This window comes from Montipora foliosa, chromosome 14, assembly GCF_036669935.1.
Source record: "Montipora foliosa isolate CH-2021 chromosome 14, ASM3666993v2, whole genome shotgun sequence".
NCBI lineage: Eukaryota > Metazoa > Cnidaria > Anthozoa > Scleractinia > Acroporidae > Montipora > Montipora foliosa.
Genome location: NC_090882.1, coordinates 18,276,063 through 18,294,324, shown reverse-complemented (window position 1 = coordinate 18,294,324; position 18,262 = coordinate 18,276,063). Strand labels below are relative to the sequence as shown.

At 39.5% G+C, this 18,262-nt stretch overlaps 2 protein-coding genes and 1 long non-coding RNA gene across 5 annotated transcripts; 1 reads left to right on the top strand and 2 right to left on the bottom strand.

Moving 5' to 3' along the window:
* On the top strand, positions 1-3,381 carry LOC137984480 (uncharacterized). The gene is made up of 3 exons (XM_068831651.1): positions 1-352; positions 2,423-2,875; positions 3,008-3,381. Exons 1-3 carry the CDS (start codon positions 1-3, stop codon positions 3,379-3,381), a joined length of 1,179 nt encoding a protein of 392 aa, XP_068687752.1.
* A 1,452-nt stretch (positions 3,382-4,833) lies between these two features.
* On the bottom strand, positions 4,834-9,204 carry LOC137984626 (uncharacterized). Of its 3 annotated transcripts, none has more exons than XM_068831826.1 (2): positions 9,064-9,204; positions 4,834-7,862 (listed from the first exon to the last, which is right to left on the bottom strand). In XM_068831826.1, the coding sequence occupies exons 1-2, from the start codon at positions 9,068-9,070 to the stop codon at positions 6,793-6,795; spliced, it is 1,077 nt and encodes a 358-aa protein (XP_068687927.1). In that variant the 5' UTR covers positions 9,071-9,204; the 3' UTR covers positions 4,834-6,792. The 3 variants fall into 3 exon arrangements, with proteins under 3 accessions (XP_068687927.1, XP_068687928.1, XP_068687929.1); XM_068831827.1 differs by lacking the exon at positions 9,064-9,204 and adding an exon at positions 8,682-8,755; XM_068831828.1 differs by lacking the exon at positions 9,064-9,204 and adding an exon at positions 8,121-8,436.
* Positions 9,205-13,144: 3,940 nt separating this feature from the next.
* Positions 13,145-16,724, bottom strand: LOC137984240 (uncharacterized). Its single transcript, XR_011119094.1, has 2 exons — positions 16,547-16,724; positions 13,145-13,746 (listed from the first exon to the last, which is right to left on the bottom strand). It is a non-coding gene; the product is annotated as an uncharacterized lncRNA (long non-coding RNA).
* Positions 16,725-18,262: the final 1,538 nt, after the last annotated feature.

Below are 18,262 nucleotides of genomic sequence, written 5' to 3'. Positions count from 1 at the left end.
ATGGCGAGTGTTTCGTCCTACCCAAACGCAGAATCTCTTCCTGATGTAAGTTTGCTCAGTTTTCCAGAAAAGTTGTGGTGGATTGTGAATAATCCGAAATGCCATGAGATTAATTGGAATGCGCAGGGAACGACCATCGTGATTCCGAGTAATCAAAGATTTGTCGCCGAGATTCTAAACAATCCATCGAGCGCGCTGTTTAAAACGAAGAATTTTGCGAGTTTTGTTCGACAGTTGAACTTGTATGGATTTCGTAAGATTACGGAGTATCCGAGGAGAACAGCTTCTTCCGTGTTGTCTTCGGCTTCAAGGTGCGAGTTCAAGCATGCGTTTTTTCGCAAAGGGAGACGAGGTGAGAAAGAAGACTTTCCGTTAGATGCAACTTGCCGTGCAGGATAAAAACCAGTCTATTTATTTTAAACCTGTAATTAGTGAAATTCAGACGTCAACGACTAGGGAAACTGAAAATATATGGGGCGGTTTTTTGTTCTTCTGCAAACGTTAAGGCTGGTTTTCTCTTGCGACGGAAGCATGTAAAACGTAAGTAACATTCGCAGGATCGTTAGCGTTAGGTTAGGGTTAGTAGGGAGCTTAAGCAACGACAACGGCGACGGCAACGAGAACGTCATCTCAAAATATAAATTCGCGTTATTGTAATCGCTTCGTTAATATTTCAACTTTTTTAATATGATGGGGGTGTGGTAGTTGCTCAAAAATGACGCTGGTAGGAACGGCGCTCAATTTAGGGCAGAAAATGAAAATTTATCCTCAAGTACTGACGTTTTCCATAAAACCTAAAATTTGGATATTTCACGTTGTAGTTTTGCTGACGACGGCAATGAAATGGACAAAAGTGAAAAACACACGTGCAGGGCGTGCAAAGCTATTGTTTTTGCCTACTAAATATGCAAATTTGTGACGTTCTCGTTGCCGTCGCCGTTGTCGTTGCTTAAGCTCCCTATTGTTAGTCTTCAACCTTTGGTTTTAAGGAAGCATGGTTTTATGGGATACTGATATGTCAAGATACTTTTAGGGAACTAGTTTCAAAAACAGAGAATTTTAACGCTTTCTACTAATAATTAGTATTTTGAATCAGATTAATATATTTCTTCTTAACTTTTAATTCACTAGTAGTTAGGTGTCCCCAATTAGTTTACGTATATGTAAGCTAGATCTACCTGACACATTAATAAAGTTATTGATTGTTGAGTGAATTATTGACGCTTGCGTTGTCGTCAAAACCTCAAATTTGGTGATTTCACGTCGTTGTTGTGCAGAGCGCCGCACGAATTTGTGCTAAAAATGCGTGCTGCACGTGCAGCACGATCATTTATCCTCTTTTAACCAATGATATTGTTGTTTTATGGCGCTCTCGTTGATGACCGCGTCGTAAATCTTAAAGTCCCTATTTCCCTTTCGTAAACGAAAAACCTTAAATAACAATGACCACAGCCAGGTTTTCTGAGCTCGCGAGACTGAACCCCCCCCCCCCCCCCACCCCCCAGTAAACCATTAACGAAAACCGCTGGTCGTTCGTAAGGCCTGGTTTTCACTAGCGACGCAAGTATAGGCACAAGGAACACACGCAAGCGAATATACTTGTTGTTAATTGGTGTCTGTTGTTCTAACAAAAGGCTCTAATGAACATCAAAGTACTGAGTTTGCGTATAATTTTGTGTTTACGCTTGCGTCGCTAGTGAAAACCAGGCTTAAACGGTCGCGATGCCATTTTTCATTTTAAAATAATTAGGATAGTACCCGCACTCTCATTGGTCAATAGCTGTGTTAGTGAGAGTATGGTAAACACGGCTGTGACATCACAAGAATTTTGATTGGTTATGTATTGTCAGACGCGCGTTGGATTGGTTGGTAGGAAATATGAGTGTGTATCAAGAAAATCTGTTTCAATCAAGAAGTAAAAAAAAACAGCATTTTCCTTCATTTGTTGAATTATCTTTGAGAAATATTTTATAAAAGCAATAGAGGACTTTTTTGCGTGTTTCCATAGCCTCATCTAAACACTCGGGGGAGTTGGGAGAGTTCGAGTCGATTATGTAAACCCTCGACTGCGCCTCGGGTTTGCATAACTGTCGAGAATTCTCCCAACTACCCCTTGTGTTTAGATGAGGCTAGGGAAACACGGAAAAAGTCCTCTATTGCTTGAGTGGTCGATGCCATGCTTAGTAGCCAAGCTTTTCGGAATAAAATGGACCCGAGGCGGATTGTATAATCTATCCAATTTGTCATTAACTGTTACTGAAGAACTAGGTTTCACATTCATGGAGTCTCGCATTCAAGTAAAGGTTGAAGTTATGTAGATTGGTTTTGAAAAGCCTGCAGAGGATTACTCGCCTTTTATTGCCTTGCGAGAACCAAACGCTTTGTTCCTTTGACAATGACAGATATTTTTCGTTACTTACAGATCTATTACTTCACGTAAAAAGGCAGATCTATTCAAAGAAAACTGGAGAAAAACAGCCACTAAACCGCAACCAAGCTGCGAAGGAAAAACCCTTCGATACTACAAATCACTGCTTATCCTCGGTGAACACCACGTGGAATCGCCCCTTGTATACGGCTGTTCCATTTGTTCCCTGGCAAACTCAACTTCAAATGCCTTTCACCCTGTTTGCACCGTTTTGCACTCCTTATCAATTAGCGCAATTACCGCAAGGGCCCATGCCAGGAAGTCCGAGTTTACAAGGGGTTGAATCGCAGGGTCGTCTTGAGCCATTCTCAGCGGACTCCACTTTGGTGGGAACTCGAAGTCCTGGAGATTGTGGAGAGGCTGAAAGACCTCGTCTCTCGTCTTCCGATATTCTGAGTCCTGGGGGCCAACATTTCCTTGAATCCTTGCCAGTTAAGGCAAATGAAAGTGAGTATTTTCTTCCCTTAATTAATCGTGTTGTGCTTATTTGGCTACTGCTTTTTAAATTGAATCTTTTACTTTATTGAGCTGAAGTCTGGTTAAGTCTACTTTGTAATAGTTTTCCTTCTCTTTTCTAAGGTGGAAACAATCTACTGTCCCCCTCATCAATGAATTCAACGGAGACTACAGTTGAGGACACTGCACCAAGCAGTCCCGTCACAAGCAGCGAGGCTCTTGCACACAGCAAATTAACTACAAACTACACAACTGGTGATCAAGATAAAGTTGAAGCTTTGACAACAGAAAGCAAAGAACGTGGCAATGGGCAGGCTTTGAGTAGAGAATCCGCTGAAAATTATTCCGCTGGCGCAAGGCCTGCCCACGCACTCAACGAAGAGCACATTGAGTCCATTGTTTCAGGTTCAAAGCAGTCAGTATTGAAAGACGTACCAGAGATTAACATTCCAGATTTTTGTCAAGCAAAAGGTTTTGCAAGTGTCCGATTGGAGTAAATCGGCTATTATTAAAATTGAAAAGCGAGATAAAAGTGTTTTTGTATTTTTCGTGGAGGCCTTTTTGGGTGCAAATTTATGGACCAATCTGCTTTTATTCGTCCAATCAAGTTGTGTATTGACTTTTATTGACTTGTTACTCTGACCGTGTTCTTTGATCAAATTTCAGTTTAATAAACATTCATGTCCGCGCTTGCTGGTGCATTTAAATGCCGAGTGATTTTACTTGAATTAGTTTGCCGTTTCTAATATAAGCCCAACGACTTTGTTTTGATGTTCATGGCAAGTTTGTATCCCTTTGCAGTTTGTTTATAATTACGTCTCTCTTGATCTTGGAACGCGCTGGTCTGAGAGACGAGAGTCGTGCAGTCATTTTTAAGAGGGACCTTAACCATAAAAGGCAAACCGTCTTTGATTTCATTCTATTATCAGTGTCAACCAACCCGTGAATGTGCAATACGGATAGGAAATCTTCATTTCGTTAAACCCTGTATAAATCTGTCTCTTTATTTTCTGTTGTGTAAACTGGACCACTTTTTAGTGCCAATCACCGCAGGAGGTTTCGCAGTCTGAGAGCGATATCTTTTTAAATTGATCAAAAGTCTTTGAAAGTCATGCGTTTTGGCAGTTGTGACTCTAGGCATCTGATGAATTATGACAAATCATGTCCCTGTGAGCCGAGTTGCAGTCTGTTATCTTGATGGGATTTGTACGGATTGTTGTGTGTCAAGGTGCGAGACCCATTGTCTACTGATATTGAGTTTACACATCTCCATACTATTACAAACGCAGTCTACTGCGCATGAACGTGTTAAAAATGACAGAAACCATGCAGTTGTTTCCAGAATGGATCCCCCATAGTCTGGTGGGATACTTTGCATAACAAACTTAACGACTTGCGGGCCAAACTAGTATACAAAAACTGTACGTTCATGTTCCTTAGGGTGCGTTCGATTGGGAAATCCGGATTTAGATCAGTGTTAAAATCAGGATCTTCGGGTTTCCAATCGAACACAAAATCTGAAGACGATTTCGTCGCGGAGTCATTAAGTGAAACGCTTCCTGACATGGATTCCCAATTATAGGAAATCCACGAAAAAATCCGTTTTCAGATTTTGTGTTCGACTGGAAATCCCAAGATCCAGATTTTTTGAAATCTGATTGGGAAAATCCGATTGAGAAATCCAGATTTCCCAATCGAACGCACCCTTAGGTACATTGTTCGTAGTGTTAAGTCATAATCTGCTCGGTTTACGCCAAAGTACTTGTTTGAGAATGGTTAGTTATTAGTTACCGTAGAGGGTGACATGTTATCTTCACGTCGGTTGTCTAACGCGACGTTATGTATTTGCCATTAAGTGTCCCACCTGGCTGTGGCGGATAAATGCCAGGGATAACAATTAATTGTCATTAAATAATTTTAGCCACGGTCAGATCAGAGTCCAGTCAGAGTAAATTGTAATCAGTCTTTATTTATCCATATGAAGTTTTCTTGCGACTGAAGTAATTTGTATTTTCCTCCATCATTAATGTTCGTAAAAAAACACAATACCATGCATACGTAACTGTTACTAACATTTCGTATGAAAATATGTGTCACATATGTTGAGCGAACTCGGTCGCAGTTTTAGCAACAGGGTCCAGAGGAGTTTACTTTTTTTAGCATACCATGAAAAAAAGAACTTCGAGAAGTATATCGTCTAACGTTCGACGGACATTTGGGCTTTGTAAAATAAAAGTCCAATTTCTTTCTTGTGGTCTCTATCAAAGCCACCATTCTGCTCTTCTTTGCCGAAAGAAGAGCCCTCAAATGGAGCCCGGGTGAATTTTACTCTGGAGCAATGCAAGAAAACCCTCGGCAAAAAACTGTCTTGAATGATCAAATTGAGGTTCTCTGTACCCTGCGTTTAAAGTTTCAAAAACAGCCACCATAGGTGACGGTTACACGTTTTATGGACCACCTGAATTTCAAGTAACAGGTTGTTGTCAAACTGAACACTTCTGAAATCCTTTTCTATATTTGCATCAAAATGTACCACACCACTTAAAAATGATCAAATATTTAAAAATTGGAAGATTTTCATTTTTTTTTTTTTTTGCTCTTTAGGTTTTCATAGAGAAAACGGTTTGAGCAAAAGATTAGATGGCCCTACAGTAATTGCCAATTTGCTTCCTTCCCCTGTGCTTAAATATAATTGTCTCCTCCGTAGTACTAGAGATTTGCTAGATTTTTGCGAGTATAGTTGAACACATGAAAGTTCCCTTTTTTGCACTAATCCCTTAAATCGCCGTGATTACTTAGTTTTAAACAAGATCTGGTTTTAATAATCATAGGATGGGTCTAAGAGGTTGTTTTACCCACACACAACAGTAATAGCTTTTTTTTTGTGAATTCTGTTTCCATGTTTGTATCTACCACTTCTACTTCCCTTTTGAAACAAGGAAATTGTCCACAGTACAGACCTGTTGGTAGCAAAGACCATAGACCTTATAGATAAATGGCGGTCAAGAATTATTTCCTCCTTGAGCTAATTCAGATCACTAAAAAAGAATCAATGATTTAGCCTCGGTAACGCGGACAAAATTAAAATAAGAGAATTTGCTCTAAAATGAAGATATAGTTCTTTTAATTTACACGCATTCAAAAGAGCCACTTATTGGCCGCCATCTATGCCAAAAAGCCCAGTTTTACCTCTGTGAAACGAACTGTTTCAATTCTAAATTGCTTAGAAATAACTCACAAGGAGCAACAACTACTGATGGGTATGTTCATTTCACGCCTGTACCCACATTTGTGTTAAACGTTTGTCGTTGTTCATATTCCTACGTTTCATTTCTCAACCTCGTATTATTCCCAGGTTGGCTTTCGTTTTTCATTAGGTCCAAATTCCGTCTGGCTTTGGTGCCGCGCAGATAGCTTTTCAAATTGTTTCAGTCCGTAATCCGTGAAGCTTTGACAACCGTGACCGTTGTGTCAATTGTTAAGTAAAATTACTTGGACAATGTTATCAGTACAAGGTCTGATATTAAGTGATATACGCCTTATTCCAAAATAGCTGCCATTTTAATATTCTTTTGCCTGGATACAAAATAGGCTTTTCCTCGTCGAAGGAAAGTTTGACCTTATGATGGAGCCAAGAAGTACTTTTTTAGTACTTTCGTTTGAGATTATTAAATTGACTTGCATGTGGAACTTTCCCTGCCTATACTGAGGCGTTGAAAGTTTAATTCCTTTTCTTAAAAAAAAAAATTATTTATTTTATAATTATCTTTCTCATGGATTTTTACCTGACCACTTTCTTTAAACGTAGTCCCATAAGCTTGGATCGAATGGCTGGCGCTGTGTGGCTCGTCTAAACCATAATCATTTGTATTCACATTGCGAATATGAAGAGTACCAAAGTGCGTATCCTATTCGCATTCCTGTCTACAGACAGGTGTCTGGTGTTTACACAAGAAAATGCATAAGTCTTTGATTGTTCCCATCTTGTAATCGCAGCGAGGCACTGCACATTCGTTATAAGTCATTGGATCTTCACAAACCCTCTTGCATTGTTTGACGTGTGTCACTTCGGAATCATTTCTCTCCCCCTTTTCGCTTTCGCCCTCCGCTTCGCTCTCCTTGTCGTTTTTAGGCGCTTTCCCGCTGAACAGCTCAAACTCATAACCGCTAGCCACTGGTTTCAGAAGTTTGCTCAAGCTCTCGATTCCCTTCCTGATTATTTCAGCGCTACCGCTTTCATCGTCATCTTCGCTTTCACCAGACGAAGTAGCCTCAATTTCAGACTTCTTGAAGACGTTGGTGTCTTTCCCAGAACCGCTGGAAGTATCTTGTGAAGAACCCTCTGTGCTACTTTCCACTGATTCCGATTGGTCGGATTCTTGACTTTCGCTATCTGCTTGATCCTCATTTCCGGAACCTGAACCAGAGGTATCATGGGATCGTCTTGACGCGCTCTCGTTTTCCATCAATGCTGAACCACTGGAATCAACGCCTTCTGAAGATGCTTCTTCCGTGGTTTCACTGTTCCTCTGTATGCTGTTATCATCATCATCATCGCTATTTTCTTTTTCGTCATCGTCATCTTCATCACCTTCGTCACCATCTCCGGAAGTTGAGCTTCTATCGTCTTCCGCTTCATCATCGCTTGCAATGTCTTCGTCACCTGAAGTTTCCTCTCCTTTTGAATCGGAAGCATCCGACTTTCCTTGGCTCTCGAACACATGATTTCCGGAACCGACGAAAATATCTTCGGCTGTGTCTACTTCCTGAGCTCGTTCCCTTTCCTGCTCCGTTAGGTCGCCTTCACTATCTTCTCTTTTGTCGTCATTCACTTGCGCTGTTTCGTTGATCTCTCTCGCTCTTCGGAACAGCGCTTTTCCGAGACGAAGTCGGAGGTCCAATCTGTGCTTCGCATCTGCCTTCAAATGCTGCGCAGCAACAATCACACATAGCAGCAATGGGAGACAGAGACGCATCCCTGAAAATTCAGCCAAGACATTTAATTTAGTTGATTGGTGGAAATAGTTCGCTGTTGTTTCAGTATATCTTTGCATATGGCATTTTTATCATTAATTCTAGAGATCTGTTACTTACCTTGCAAGAACAAGGGATCTGAGAAATTGTAGCCTATCAACGTCGATTGACCAACAACGAAACTTCAGGCGTAAAGAACTAAAATTAACTTGGAAGACTTTCTTTCGAAACATACCTCCTAAACTAATTTTCCCCTACCCACCTTTCACTTTCTTTCTTTTTCTTCCGTTTTTGTGATCGCGTATTATAAGTATTTCTTAATTGACCTATCTCGCCGGTCGTCTTGTTGATCTTTTTAACCAAACGTTAGGTTAGCAAGCCAAAGTTGTACAAGCTTTGCTGTCCTTTTCTCCTTTGCAAGCCAATCTGCACTGAATATTTGGTGGCAAATATGAAAAAATGCTTATTTTTAACTACCTCTGGTGTTCGAAATCACAGACAACCGCGCGCGCCACCAGGTAGAAGGCCTGTGGTAGTCTAATTCGCAAATCACACTTATTTTGTTTGAAGTTATTAGCCTCTTGTTCTCATCGAACGTGAAAGAGTGTGTTGAATTTCTTTATGTTATTTCCTGCGACGGTACTTAAACACAGAAGAGCACCAATAATTTGGCTCAAATTAAACTGCCATAACAATCATCGGTTATGTTTTGTTTGTGTTTTCTCGTTGCGTATGGCCCTCATACCCGACAAAGTGAAGTTTCTTCGGAAAAAAATGAGAGATTAATTCCTTTGCGCTGTCGGTACTTTCAATAGTTTGTTACCTTATTTTATATAATGCGATATGGCTTTGCTTCATCTGACTTTACGGTGAAGCCCAGCCAAATTTTTGACTTATGGGCAGACCTGCTCGAAGTTAAATCATTTATAAATATTTTGTTCCGGTTGTCCAGTTTACAGTAGTGCCACAAGACAAACAAGGCTTTGTAGAGAAACCCGAAATTGCTTCAAACTGTTCGTTTCGAAATTTTTGCAAGTTCAACTCGAGCCAATAAGTGATTACATATCAAACATCAATAGTTTATTAATAGTATTTAGACCTGAAGAAGAAAGGTTATTGACAACTCCTTTTATTCTTGTATCATATATTACTTGAGCAGGCCAAGAAGCCCGTTTCAATTAGCACAAAAATTGTTTTTAGCTTACCGTTCATTCGAGGAGCCCGCAGAATATTACTGCGACTTCAGCGTGGAAGAAATCTTCAAAAAATGGCGATTTTCTCCAAAACACAGCTCAAAATTGATTTTGTGACCTCAACACTGAGTAGCGAAATAGCTGGTAATATTTGATTAACACTCCAAGACTGTGATGTAATTTTACAGTGAGCGCAAATTACACAACTGGTGCTATAAACAAACCTGACAAACAATCAGTCGGTAATGGTTGCTTTCGAAATTCTACGGGGTCGTTGCTCTCGATATATTATGGTTCCGACTTTCTGGTCCAATTTGCGAAATAAGCCCTCCTGTATTTTGAAAACAACCTTAAGTTTTTTTCCAAGAGTTTTTTTTCTGTAAGCAAATAGGATGACCAAGAGTGGAGTTTACAAACATCAGTGATCGCTTTAAGAAAAGTGACTACATGGACCTAAACAAGCCAGGGACACATTAAGATCCACAGCTTTCGAAATGAAATTCGAAGCTCTTTCTCTTCCAGAGATGACTTTTAAATTGCCGGGAGTCATTGCACGTCAAACAAAGTGAAAGCGTACTACCCAGTCTTTGAATTAGTTTTTGTTCACAATTTAATTCGCAACAGTAATTATACCGCGCATGCGTGATTTCTTGATTTTTTAAACTTACGATCTCGGACACAATTATTGGGACAATGAAGTCAATAATGCACGAGCGGTTTCTGAGGTAACACACGGGTATAATCCTCTCCCCCTTCCCTTCAGAGGCCGCTATGAGGGGAAGTATTATAAAATATAAGGCACATCTTTAATTGAATCGGTTTTTCCGCTCAAGTTATTGAAGGTGTCTCAAGAACTCCTAACTGAAGAGAGTGTGGTGTAACGTGAAGTGCTAGATTTCTATCCCATATGAACCATGTGAGCGTTAGCCCTACTGATGGAACTGGGCCCACACAAGGACAGAGACAAACTCTGACCAGGTTGGGAATTGAACCCACGATCTTCGGGTTAGATCTCCGCCGCTCTACCGACTGAGCTACAAGGTCAGACGGGAGCAGGCCGTGGGAACTGAAGATGTTAAATACACGGCAATGAACATGTACAAGTACAAGGAAAGGTTACGTTTATACAAACGTTGGCCGTGTAGCACTTATATCTTAAACAGAATTAACTGAAGAGAGTGTAGTGTAACGTGAAGTGCTAGATTTCTATCCCATATGAACTCTTAGCCACGATTGTTGGTTAAAGTGGAATGGACATTGTCTTGTTTTTAAGGTGGATCAAAAAAATATAAACCAATCATTTGATGTATCAAGAGTTGGAGATAAACTTATCACCAATGAGGTTACAATTGCAATGCTACGACAGTTGCAATTACTGTAGTGCCTCAGTTTTACCCACAAATGAAATAGGAGGGCATTTTCGACGCTATTTTTTCTTCTCTCCAAAAGCTGATTGTGATGGTTATATACATATTTACTAAAAAGCAATTACTTGAATAGACCTAATCGGCTAACTCAATGTTGTACCCAATTCAAACCCTTTGGGAATAAAACCTTTTGTTCCAGGTATTTTCATATCATTTAAATGTGAATGCTACATTATAATGCAAAAACAATACACAAAGAATCTCAACCCCGGGAAATTTGAATTGGGTGCAACATTGATTTAGCTGATTTGTTCTATTTGCTCGAGCTAGAAACGAAAGAAAATAAATGAGTTACAAGTTCTGGCGACAAAAGCCGTGACGGTATCTTTGTGTCTATTTTTGCTTTTTTCTCGTACTCATGCTGCAGATGCCTCGCGCCACACACGTCCAGAAACGCACGTGGACTTCAATAAGCGTCACGAAGTGTCGCGTTACTCTTTACTCTCACTTCAACACCAGTTTTGTCCCGGAATACTATGTACTTCTTGACTGAGTGGGAGGGCCAAATATTTTCCTGTCTGGCCCGACCCTAAACTCACTAAATGAGCATTTTATCATATGGGCTCTTTACACTATTCATGAGCACTCAGAAAATGAAGATTGGAAAAAATGAGCAACAAAAATTTGCAGAGAAAATTTATCTTATCTGTTGTTTGCGTTTGCTTTTCTGGCTGTAAATAACTTGGATGTTTAACAGCGACTAAATCCTCTAAGATCGCATCGCACGGAGCATGCGCAGTACGTGTTCCTAGCAGGGCCCTGCGCCTTTTTCCGTCCCTGGGGCCCGTTTCTCGAAGGTCGCGAAACTTTACGGGTAATTTTCGGGTGTCACAATTTCTTCTGTATCATGTCAAGAACGGGGAGGATTTAAGTCGTCAAACTTCACAGACTTGTTTCTTTCAGTTAGCTTGAAAACATGTTAAAAGATCGGCTTTCCAAAACAAGCGGTTGGCAGTTTCACAAATGGCTTTTCGGGCCCGAAAAGTTTTCGGGACTTTCGGGAAACGGGCTCCAGGTCCCTTGTAGCTTATACTATGACCCAGTACTCTAGTCAGTCTGATTGGCGCGTTGCGATCTGGTGGCGTTTCCGAATCACGTGAAACTACGAGATATTACGTACAATGAAAATGCGGGCGCGTACAAACGTGTTTGATAAAATAAGTTCCCCTTGTGTGGTCTTGGTGGACTTGAAGGTCTTGAAGGACATCGCAATCGCCTCTTGGTCGAAGACTTGGCCGCTTGGGCCATGTATCATGCTTTACGTACATAATGACTCAGCCGGAAATAAACTACTGAGTATTTCAAAGTGCGTTGCATAATGAGCTATCTCGGAAAATTTGAACCGGATATACCAGATCTGTAATGATGCTTTGAACTGAAATTCGACATTTTACGATGAATGTATGGGAACGTTGGCGCGCCTTTGCTCCCCCAGAATTGATCAGTTTTCAATGGCTAATAACTGGCTCGTTATCAAGTTAACAAATTGAGGTCAGTTTTTCATGCGTCTGTCCTGTTATTGATCATGAATTTCGTCATAACATTGTCAAAGTAGCTGTGGATCCGCAGACTGCAATGACAATGTTATGACGAAATTCATTGTCAATAACAGGAAAGACCCATGAAAAACTGACATCAATTTGTCTTTTACAATAACAAAAAGGCAGAGGGGTCAAAAATAAGTCAAAACACGATAAGAACGCTAGACAAAAATGAGAGAAACTTCAATTTTCTTCAAGCTGACGCGACCAATATCTCGTCAATATCGCATAAATTTGTGTCTGTCCGCTTATTGACAATAAAAATTAGCCAATGAGCGCGCGAGAATTTTGCAGTCATTGTAAAATTTCATTTCCTTTTCGACCTTTTACATTTTAAAGTAATTTGTAAATAACATGATGCCTTCTGCCTTCTATGAGCAAACTCGTATTTTAATGAACCAAATGGAAGCAAAGATTCCCTTATCATTGGCGGGCCGTGTTTTCACGACAGCCGTTGTCTCGCTTAACATTCCTGAAATTAGAAAGTGGTTTGTTTGCACACTTCGTTAAGCGACATAAAAATGATACTTGTTTTCACGGATAAGATTAAATGAGGGAAGAACACGTGCCAATACAATAATAAAAATAATAAAAATGGCACACCTATTTGAATAACCGCAAACGATTCCTCATTGGCAGGAAAGTAATTGCCAACTCGCTTAAGCTACCTGGTTTGGTGGCTTAAATTTAATGAGAATTCTATTGAAATTTGCCGACTTGCTTAACTTTAAGCGAGTTGAAAAAGGAATTGTTTTCACGGAACTTTCGGTTGTCACTCGCTAAGCGACCTGAAAAACCGCTCGTGAAAACAAGTCCATTGTAGTGTATCATGAAAACTCGATTGCACTGAATAGAAATCGATAGTTTTCTTAAATGGAATTATAACGATGATTTTCTTATTATATTGACTTGCTTATCAGTCGGATGTATTATTAGCAAAAAACAAAAGGGTGATGAAAAGTTTATTACTGAAACTTCCTTTTGAGGGATCAGATCTGAATCAAGAATTTCTCGAAAACTAGACCACCAAATGAATACCTGAGATCATCTCCTGTTCGCATGATCAGGATTTCTTCATGATCATATTGGAAAATAAAGAACATTTGAAGCGGTATACCATGGGCATAGATTCAGTTTAAAATTTTATTACTTTACTTGGGTAGTAATTAACTGAAAGAAATAAGCTTCCTTTAAGCAAAATTTGAATATGTAAATTGTGTTAAAATAAATATAGGAATACTCTTTTAATTGGTCATCGACTTTCAGTTGTCGTCACTATAACTGTTAACTGATTTCGAAATGACAGAATACCCTTAAAGGTTTCTTTTTGACAAGGTAGTATCGTTGATTTTGTAATTTAAGTTGCAATTTTTCAGAGGAGTAAACATCTCGAACATGTACAATGGCTGTGTTCCTGCACTTCATGGGTGTGCACATAGAAATCGCTATCTCCTTTTGTGCAAAAAATTTCTATTTGTACTTTAGTCGACTTGACTGGCTTGCAACACCGGCATACTCTCCTGTTGAGGCTGTCCTCTGATGAACAGGTTCCTGTACATTGATATAAAGGCACTGTCCTCTTGATGCAGCCAACCACTTTCACGTCGACCTGATGTAGCCTTGGTTTGCATTCACTGGTATTTGCAGTCACCATCGTGTAGCAGGCTAATAAGGTGATCAGCAGTAGTGAAATCTGAGGAAACAACTTCTTTGCAGGTTTCATGGTTCTGTGGAAACGATAAGTTTAGGGTTAAATCGGGCGACAGCTGGCAGAGGTTAACTGCTCTGGGAAGAACTGAATACTGAACGTAAGAACTGAATGCTGAACGTAAGGGTGGTTACACGGCAATTTAGACGGTGCGGTTTTTGCTTGCGACTTCCGTATGCGTCAAGCCTACGCCACGGCTAGCTTACTTTAAGCTGCGACTTCAACAGAAATTATTGTGTCGTATAAATCAGACCTGGGAGACCCTTACAACAGACCGTCACGAGAAGTGAACATGTAAATGGCCGCAAGCAATGATGTACTGCTAGTTGTAAGCGAAACTCGTAAGCAAAAAATCGTACTGTCTAAATCGCCCCTTTAAACGATTTTCGTCACTAAAAAGTATCCCAGACTCCCCATAAGTATGTCCAGGAGATGCAGGCTCTGTTTTGCTAAGAATCACGAATCCGGCAGTCCTATTAAGGGTTTTGAATCGTGGACAATCTTCCTATCGGTGTACGTTGGATCAGTGGCTTGATCTGATCGGTGTAATTACAAGTTGAGAAGCTAAATATTTTCAGCAAGAGCCGGTACAACGTAGATTTGATTACGTTGTATCGGCTCCTGCTGAAAATAATTAGCTTCTGTCCTGGTTAGTATTTGCGTCAACTATACATTTAACAATATAATAACGTTAGCGTTTGTCTTATTTAAGTTTAAGGGAACACTTCTTGACTCGGATTTTTTCGCCTTTATTTGAAGATACAGCTGATGTTACATAATTTTAAGCATTCGAGACTTCAAGCAAAATGCGGTTCCTAAAGAGTTGAAACTTCGACTTCAAATCCAGTCCACAGATATGACTTTTATTTTCTTATTTTCTCTTTTACCACAAGTCCTGGGACACAGTGTCCTAAACTAACGATAATAGCAAATTCAAAGACAATTAAAAATTAACGATAATCGTTAATTTAGAGAAGATATCAGATATGTTGAAATAGCAGGTTACGGTGGTAATTTGCATAACCTGATAGAGGTCTGGATAAGAGGCAGGGCTGGTAGTATTAAAAATTTGAACAATACCAAAGTTATCTTTTCTTGCTATATATTAGAGCTGTCTTCAATTGACTGTCGAAAGTAATTACGCGATTGCAATTGCTACGCTTTAGTGATTGGTTTAAAAATCTCGCGCCAGTTTATCAACCAATAAAAAGGAAAAACAAAACCAATTTCGACTTGCACGCGCAAATTTTCCCACGCTTTGAGCAAGTTTCATGGAATTTCTACGAATTTGGATTGGTTCATTGCGCTGTTTGTACCTGCTGTGATTGGTCGAAGTAATTACTGTGGAATCTGTTTTAATTTGTTTTACGACACTCTAAAAGCAATGTCTATTATAATTTTCCACAAAGTGTATGTCAAAGGGAAAATAAAAGAGACAGTACAGGAAATTGCGACCGCCGACGAAGCCTTGATAGAAACCATTGGACTTATCAGTAAGGATCCTCAGATTACAACAGAATGAGAGTGACTCACTCAATAATTCCAATTCACCGCTACGCAGGAAGGGCGGTTGTCAATTAACACTGCAAGGAGAACGAATGAAAATGTTTATGGGTGCAGAAAAGAAATAGAGATATAAATGATCTAAAAGGTCGGCAAACATTAGAAACGATAAATTTTGTGGCTAGAGGAAATTACTGGACGTTTATGATAATGAAACTTTACAAATTAATTTAGCCAATGGTGGTTTAATCTTCAGTTTCAGTGAGGGCCGAGTCAGGTTTGAAAACAAAAATCGCCCACTATTAAAGATATTGATTTGCTTATTGAATACCAAGAAAAAAATGCAAAAATCAGCTGTTCTTAATTCAGATGCTCACGTGCCGCGGCCAATGGAAAACTGAGACATCGCTTTGTGAAGAAACATCATTCCCAGGACCTCTGCCTTGGCTCCCCGGCCTAGAAGCTAAGGGAGAGGTCCTGGGAAGCAGGTTGTGAAAATGGTGAAGGAAAGGCAAAGAGGACAGCAAAAAGGGGATTGGAGGAACAATAGGGACTAATTACGACATTTTTTGTATGACACTCAGCTTTACTTTTTTCATTTTAAAACTAAAGATTACTAGTGAAATCAGGAAGGCATGCACATTTGCTTCGATAAAAGACTTGATCTGCTATCAATTTTCAAAGGGAAAGAACTATGAGCGTTTTAATGTTCTTAAAGTAAAATTCTCCACAATCGTGATGATGCTAAAATCATGAAACGATGTGTTGTAAATTAATCAAATGAAAAAAAATCTGGATGGCACTGTAATTACCAAAACCGTGAAAGAGAAATTCTCAATTCTCTCCAGAGAAAAGCTGCGACCTTTCAGACCTTTTCCTGCAAAATGGCTGAATATTCAACATGTGGAGTTTTAAGGGTCTTTCAGTGATACTTTTTCTTTAAGCGGATAATCAACTCGAAGACTGAGCTCGCGAGGTTTATTACGCTTCTTTTGTAACAAAGAGCATATCCGTCATTGTCATCAGTATTTCACGTCTGTGTTTTTCTTTTTGTTCAATTTTAATTATGTTGGTAAATGAATTGAAATCATAAGTTTATCAACAAGGATGCAACGGGCATTCATGAAAAAATTCGAAGTGTTCATACCTGGACGCTCCGTAGAGACTTGTTAAAAATTGAGTTTGTTTGGTTGGAAATAAAAATGGATTGTTGAGGGTTTTCGTAAAGATTTAGCAACGAAAAGTAAGAACATATCCTAAATGGAAAGAACCGGAACTCTAAAAGGACAAATGCCTTTGGCATTAGTTTGTAGTACCTTATTTTTCTTGGCTTTGTCACTCTACCACCTCAGGAAAGGCTAACACATTCTTCGTGTCAAGTCTTTAGATCTACCCAAGTGGAGACCTGTCTGTGTTCTTGTGTTCACGAGACAAGAGCGCATTAAGAACCACAAATGTTATGATGTTTTAACGACAAAGGAAGCTTTTACGCAAATCCCCTGGAATATATCTTATCATTGACAGTATGAGAGGACAAAAAGGATGTAAATACGAGTTTTCTTTGTTCGTCTAGACGTCAAAAAATACGACATTTCTTTCATAACGCAAATGACATTTTGTAATGCATCCGGCCGAAGAAAAATTGCTTCTCATTTTAAGACACAGGAATGGTTTTTCAAGATTTTGATCATGTTTTAATCTTGGTGCTGACGAAGTCTCACTTAAATAAAAATCGCTGCAAGACAACTTCTCAGCAACCAGTTGACGCAAACCAACCCGTCAAAGTTTAGCTCTGTTGAGAGGTGATCAGAAGGTATATGCATGACTATATGAGTAATTACTGATTCATCTCATTTTATGCAACAACCCCTGCCGCCTCTTTCTTAGGTCGCATGCATAACTTTTTAGGGTGAAGTTAAAATCGTGATTTCTTAATTCATTGCTGAAAATTAAGTTGTCAGTAGTGAACCGCGTCAGTCAGTTTTCATGCCGACTTGTCGCGAAATTCCTTTTACCTCACGTTTATGTCGCATTTAATATCTAACAAGAGAAAAGTTTTGGTTATTTTATTCGATGACATTCATCATTTATACCTTTAAATATGAACTAGAACCACACTTGCAGGGACGTCGCCTTGGTCGAAAACTTCTCGCAGTAGCCTGAGAAGGACATTACTTTTGATGGGGATTATTGTTATGTTGTGTCATTATCCTTAAATGTTGTGCTGATGTTCGAAAAGTGGCTCTTTTTTTTCAATATTCAGTTCATCCCCTTTTCACTCTCCTTATTCCTGCATGTAGCTGCAGATGACAAAAATACCTTCAGTGTGGGTCGCCACATGATTAAGTGTCAATTACTGTGGTCCGAAAAAGTCCGAAATTACCTGAAGACTAAGATGTCTACTAGTTGATATAATCACCAAGGCAGGACTTACATTTTCAGCCGCTGAAAATGAATCTCCTGCCTTGGTGTTAGGGTTAAATTGTATTCAAGAGGCTTGCGGGGACTCCAACCCACCCACTTCCCTTTGTTAGTCTCAAGTTCAATCAGCTGATCCAACCCATTTCTTCTTTCTTTCTTTTTCACTATTTTGCCTTTTTTAACAAAGACATTTTTAGTCTTTTCAGTAGTGCTAAATTAGAGTTACATTTTCTCCTAAATTAATAGTAAAAACGATTTGAGATCCCACGATATCGAACTTGCCAGAATAAAAGCCTCCTAAAACTGGATATTACTACATGGTGTCGCGAGTGAAAAGTGGCCATCGCTTAGTTGTATTTAGTAGCATTTATATCAGTGATCTCGACATTATAAAAAACGGGAAAGGACTTTTATATCAAAGTTGTGCGGACACTAGTAACTAAACACGCACGATGGAGTTAGTTTCTAAAAAAATTCAGTGTGGTTTGCTTCATCAATAGGAGTGCAAAACACGAAAACTTGGTTTTATCAAACGCGAGCGAGATTTCGCGTATAGCCCTTCGTCGGAGCTAATAGTAACTAGTAACTATTGTTCTACTTGAAGGCCAAAG

Excerpts from the sequence above, each read along its gene's own strand:
- LOC137984480 (XM_068831651.1), top strand. The coding sequence starts at position 1 with ATGGCGAGTGTTTCGTCCTACCCAAACGCAGAATCTCTTCCTGATGTA. Across the intron at positions 353-2,422 it reads TTTTCGCAAAGGGAGACGAG|ATCTATTACTTCACGTAAAA; the intron begins GTGAGAAAGAAG and ends CGTTACTTACAG. Across the intron at positions 2,876-3,007 it reads GCCAGTTAAGGCAAATGAAA|GTGGAAACAATCTACTGTCC; the intron begins GTGAGTATTTTC and ends CTCTTTTCTAAG.